General features: G+C 59.1%; 1 protein-coding gene across 1 annotated transcript in view; it reads left to right on the top strand.

Moving 5' to 3' along the window:
• Positions 1-6: 6 nt before the first annotated feature.
• The window catches only part of AES (amino-terminal enhancer of split), a 6,582-nt gene continuing 1,401 nt past the window's right edge, over positions 7-5,187 (top strand). Inside the window, exons 1-4 of the mRNA XM_006017528.2 lie at positions 7-97; positions 1,899-1,962; positions 4,225-4,269; positions 4,733-4,795. Coding sequence (XP_006017590.2) covers positions 1,942-1,962; positions 4,225-4,269; positions 4,733-4,795 — 129 coding nt within the window. The 5' untranslated portion in view covers positions 7-97; positions 1,899-1,941. The remainder of the gene's footprint in view (positions 98-1,898; positions 1,963-4,224; positions 4,270-4,732; positions 4,796-5,187) is intronic.

Below are 5,187 nucleotides of genomic sequence, written 5' to 3'. Positions count from 1 at the left end.
GCTCTTCTCAGCTGCAGCAGCAGCTGAAGTTCACGACGTCCGACTCCTGCGACCGGATCAAGGATGAGTTCCAGCTCCTGCAGGCGCAGTATCACAGGTAAGGCAGCCGAGGCCGGCCTGGCGGGCACTGCGGTCGGGTGGTGTTCGCGACAGGGTCTGCCAGGCCTAGTCGTGTGTCCCCCCCCCCGGGTTGCTGGCTGCATGTTGCCTCGGGGAGGGCCCTCCTCTCTTCTTGCCATGACTGGCGTTTGCAGACGCTGCGGGAAGGCGCTTGGGTTAGGGAGCCAGCGGCCTGGCTCTCCGGGGCTAGCTTTAGCGTCGGAGCAGGGCTCAGGGTGCCCCCCTTGGAGGTGTTGCCGTGCAAAGAGTGTCAGGTAGAGAAACTGTTGGACAGACTCGGCAGGAATAAAAGCAGGATCCCTGCAATGTCTCCCCGCTTGGCTCTGCCTGCGGTCTCCGGGGTATTGATCCCGTCGGTAGGGACGGTTCTGCACACACAGGTAATCCCTGAGCAAGAGAGCGGGCAACATGCGCTGCCCCCCCTAGCTTGCATTCGAGGGCCTGAGAGCAGGGATTGGCAGGGCTCAAGAGATTCCCCAGCTGGAATGAGAAGCAATGAGCCCAGGTTAAAAGATATCCCAGGTGACCCTGTAGCTAACTGGAGATGAAAGCATTAAATCTCCCCTTCGCTGGGCCAGGACGGGGAGATTAGACCAGCCCCTTGTGAATCTCTGCTTAGTTTCACATGCCTTTCTCAGGGCTGCAGTGTTTCGGCTGCAGATGCTGGGAGGAAATGCTCCTCTCCAAACCCTTCCAGAGCCATCACTCTCTGCTTCTTTTTTTGGGGTATTGAAATCTAAAACGCCGGGCTTCGATCTGCCAGGCGAGAGTCCCCTTAATTATTAGGCCCGGCTTATTTCGTGCCCTCTGATACGACCTCCCATAGCTGCCCATCCGTCACCGACGTTCCCCGGGTCATCCGCGTCTCGGCCTGCTTCCTGCTGGATGCCAGGAGCGCGGGATCCTGCCCGCAGGGCCCAGTGGCTGAGGTGTGTGGCGGCCCGAGGTCGCTCATCGGGAAGGGCCGACTTTCCAGCGGGCCTCTGCTCTGAAGCCGTGCCAGCTGCGGGGCCCGGGAGCGCTAGCAACATATCCGCAGTCACCGTCTTTCAGTGGGAGACGTTTGCTGGGTTTAATCCGCTGGAAGAGAAACGGGCTCTGTGCGAGCAAAGCTGGTTCTCGCTGGAAATCCAACCCCCCCGGCACATGATGGCTGAGCTCCCGACTGCCAAAAATCACCTGGTTTATTACATTTAAATAGAGAAAAGTAGCATCTTCTGTTCTCTTTTTTTATTTTTAAGGATGTTTGAGTTTCTGTTGCTTTCCCACAGAGCACCACAAAACCTGTTGGGAGAGGTGGCCTTGCAGCTGTGCCGTAGTCCTCGTTACGTGTCTGACTTATTAAGAGCACAAGCATTTCTCAAATGTTGCAGTCGGACCCGTGTCACGGCCCTGTGACCCCTGACTCTACTTGGGTCCCAGCTGTGGGATCAGACCCAAGCCTTTCTCATAGACAAGAGGTCAAACTCTTCCTCCTTCCTGCCTTTTCTGTTCCAGAAGATGGAAGATTGGCTCTTGGGTAGCTTTTTGGAAGACCTCGTGGCTGGGTGGTCTGGTGTCATTAGCATCGTCTTAATTCTTCTATCTAGGAGCATCGGTTATGGACCGCGGGGCTAGGTGCTGTACAAAAAAGCCCCAAATTGTTTAGTCTTGCAATAGTATCTAGGGGTCAAGCTGTCGTGCTAGGTGCTGTACGAGCCCGCAGGAAACGGCTGGCGACGAGGGGAGTTGGTAGCAGGCCTGGCTCTCGGTGCTCCCGTCTCTCTCTGCTCTTTCAGCTTGAAGCTGGAATGCGATAAGCTGGCCAGCGAGAAATCGGAGATGCAGCGTCACTACGTCATGGTAAGGCCCTGCCCCAGTGGTGGGGGGCAACGGCGGGCCCCGTGCGATGGGATGTGGGGCAGGCTGGCGAAGCAGGATGCTGGCACCTGGGTACATCTGATGGAAGGTGTCCTTCCCTTCCCACCTCCTCCCCTGCGCCCAGCGGAAGCAAGACCTGTGTCGGGTTTCTTTGAAACGGGGCTTTCCAACTTCGCAGGTTGCAAACAGAGGTCATTTCTTCTCCCTCTTCCCCATGCTGTGTCACTGGTTAGGGAGCGAGAGCTGCACTGTGTCTCTTGGCAGGATCAGGACTCTCTGGATAGGGGATCCAGTGCTGACTGGCCCAGCAGAGAGGAGGTGGCTGGGGGGAACTTACTCTGAATTATGAGTACGGGCCCAACTGGGAAGACGGAGCTGCTGTGGGGCCCAAGTGAGCCCGCGGGGCACAGGTTTGCTGCAGGAGCTGCCAATGCCGCTTGGCATCGCAGCCAATGATGGTTACAACATGGGCAAGGAGGGTTTTTTGAGACCCAAGGGTACCAGCAGTGGGTGATGTCAGGCCTGGTGGCATCCCCAGACCACCCGGGGCTGGCATAGGGGTCCTGGCTGTAGGGGTGTCTGCAGGAGACCCAGGGCAGTGTAGTGGTGTGAGCTCAGATAGGCAACCTTGGTGTGATTCCTGGCTGTGCTAGTGATTCACCGTGCGACCTGGATCTTTGTGTTGGGGTGGGGGGGTAGGGGAATAGGACCGTGCCTGTGTAACCGATACAGAGCTCTGAGGCTTTAGCTCGGCGGGTTGGTAGAGTCCAGTGAGATCCTTGGAGATGGTGCTATCATAGGGGAAGCAGTGCCTGGGTTTTCACCAGGGACCACGGGTGCAAATCGAGTGAGCATCTCGGCAGATCAGCCTGCTAGGTGCACGTGTGCCAGGTGAGTGCCTTTGGGTCGTGCTAAGGGGGCTCTGGCATCGGGAGCATCTGTGCAGGCTCCTGACCTGGGCACGGGGGGGGGGGTTCCCCTCGAATGCCCACCACTGCGCCATCCAGAGCCACCGGCTGGCATGCTCCTAGCGAAGAGTTAACAGGGAGGCTTCATGCATAGAGGTGAGCAGGAGCCAGGCAGCAGCTCCAGCACCTGCCCTGGGCCGAGGAGATAAGAGGTGGGAATTAATTCAGAGCCTCTGCTGGGAAGAATGATGAATTTCAAGGCAGAAATGAAAGGGGCAGACCCCTCCCCCATCCATCGGGCAGCCCTTCCCCCACCTCGGCTGAAATCCCAGGCAGCAACGGCTGCTACCTGGGTAAGGAGGGGGAGGCCGATCGCACAGAGACAGAGCCGGGGCTTGCAAGGCGGGTCTAGCATGAGCTGGGGAGATGCAGTGATGGAAGGCAGCGTGAGCCTGGGTGGGGACAAAACCACCCAGCCGCTGCCCTTGTCCTTGCCGACAGGGTGGGGGAAGGCATGACCCCCGGACCCCTGAGCCGGGTCCCATGCAGCACAGTCTGGGCCGTGTTTCTCTCCCCAACCTTGGAGGGGCTCATGAAGGCTGAGCTCGGTGTGCGAGGTGGGGCTTTCCCTAAAGGGCCCGGCGCTGGGGTGCCCCAGTCTCCCCTTCCACCGGTGCCCCGTGGGGGAACTGGAGGGAGTGGCATCCATATTCTGGTAGGACCAAAGAGCCTCTGTTGCAGACCCCGGCCAGTTGTGCTAGGCGCTGCATGCGCCCATGCCAGCGGGTCAGTCCCTGCCCTGCAGCCGCCAGGCTATGTAGCTAGTAGTCTTTAAGCCTGTCACATGGAGCCCTGTCCTCGCTGTCCAGCAGGAAGCGAATAGCTGGGTTTCTCTTCTGATGCTGCTAATGGCTGTATCTGTCAGGCCTCTGAATAAGCACCAATTAGCGTGGGGAGGGGAAGGGGGGGTGGGCTGCTGTGCTGCTTAGTGTAAAAATGCAGGAGACCCTTGCAAGCGAATGCGAGTTGTGATGTGATGTGCACAGACCAAGCGGCACAGGCTGCGGTTTGCTCTCGCGTGGGTCCACCTGGATGTCAGCTAAATTCCAGCCCCAGGGCTCGGGAAGAGGCACTTAAACCCTTGAGCCTCCAGGCATTCCCCCAGCCGGTGCTGGGAGCGGGGCAGCTTCCCTTCCCGAGGGGTGTCCTGTAACCGCCCCCGGTGCAGCCAAAGCCAAGGGTAGGCAGCGGGGAGATTCTTCCCTTGGCCACAGGCCTGGTCCAATGCTCTCGGGACTCCGAATTACTGTCTCTGTCTCTCTCTCCCTCCCACCAGTACTACGAGATGTCCTACGGGCTCAACATCGAGATGCACAAACAGGTGAGTCCACAGCGGGGTGGGAGGAACCAGGCAGTTCCCGCATTGTTCCCCACTGCCCCTCCCCGCACTTCATGGCTGCCTTGGGGAAGCATCGCGGCCTCCGATGGCTCCCTCGACAGCCATAAAGCGAGTTTCCTTCACGCTCACTTTATTTCCCCCGAGCGGATCCATGCTTCCAATCCCTGCCGCTCTGCCTGCAGCAGTGTGGGTGGGCTGGGGCAGAGGGCACCCCATCCTTGGGAAACCCAGCCCCGCTCTGCTGCCTTCTGGGCCTGTGAGGACTTGCCAGCCCCGCTCGGCAGGGCATCGCAACCTTGATTCTCCCTCCATGTCTCATTCTGGGCTCTTCCCACCCTGCTGCCGCCCAGACTCTGAGTCCTGTTTGCAAGCGGGTGGGGATGTTCCTTGTTGCAACCTCTGCTCCCTGTCTCCTGACCCTCTCCCCTTCCTCTCTCGCCTCCAGGCTGAAATCGTCAAGCGGTTAAATGGGATTTGTGCTCAAGTCCTGCCCTACCTTTCCCAAGAGGTAAGTGCACCCCCTGCCTCTTCCCTTCCTGGGGTGGGGGCACTGCAGCTAAAAGGGGCCCAATCCCACATGGGCCCATGGCCTTTCTGCTCCCATCTGACTCCTGTGGGGCTAATCAGACTCCCAGGGCCAGATCTGTAGCACCCTCAGGGAAAGACTCGCCAGGCATGGGGACTCCAGGGTCCCCCATCTCTGTACCCCGGCAGGGGCTGAGCCCTGCAGCCTTGGCCCCAGCCCATGCTGAGTTTGCAGACAAAGCTCTGCTGTGTTCTTCAGCCTCGTGCCATGTCAGTGAGGATGGGCTGGCGAGTGATTGGGGGGGGGTGGCATCACACAACTCGTGCTCCAGCTACTGAATATCTTGGGACCTTCACTTCGTTAATGAATATCCT

The sequence above is a fragment of the Alligator sinensis genome, unplaced genomic scaffold (assembly GCF_000455745.1).
Source record: "Alligator sinensis unplaced genomic scaffold, ASM45574v1 scaffold1295_1, whole genome shotgun sequence".
Taxonomy (NCBI): domain Eukaryota; kingdom Metazoa; phylum Chordata; order Crocodylia; family Alligatoridae; genus Alligator; species Alligator sinensis.
The sequence above is the reverse complement of the archived record's forward strand: the minus strand, read 5'-3'. Positions and strand labels throughout refer to the sequence as shown.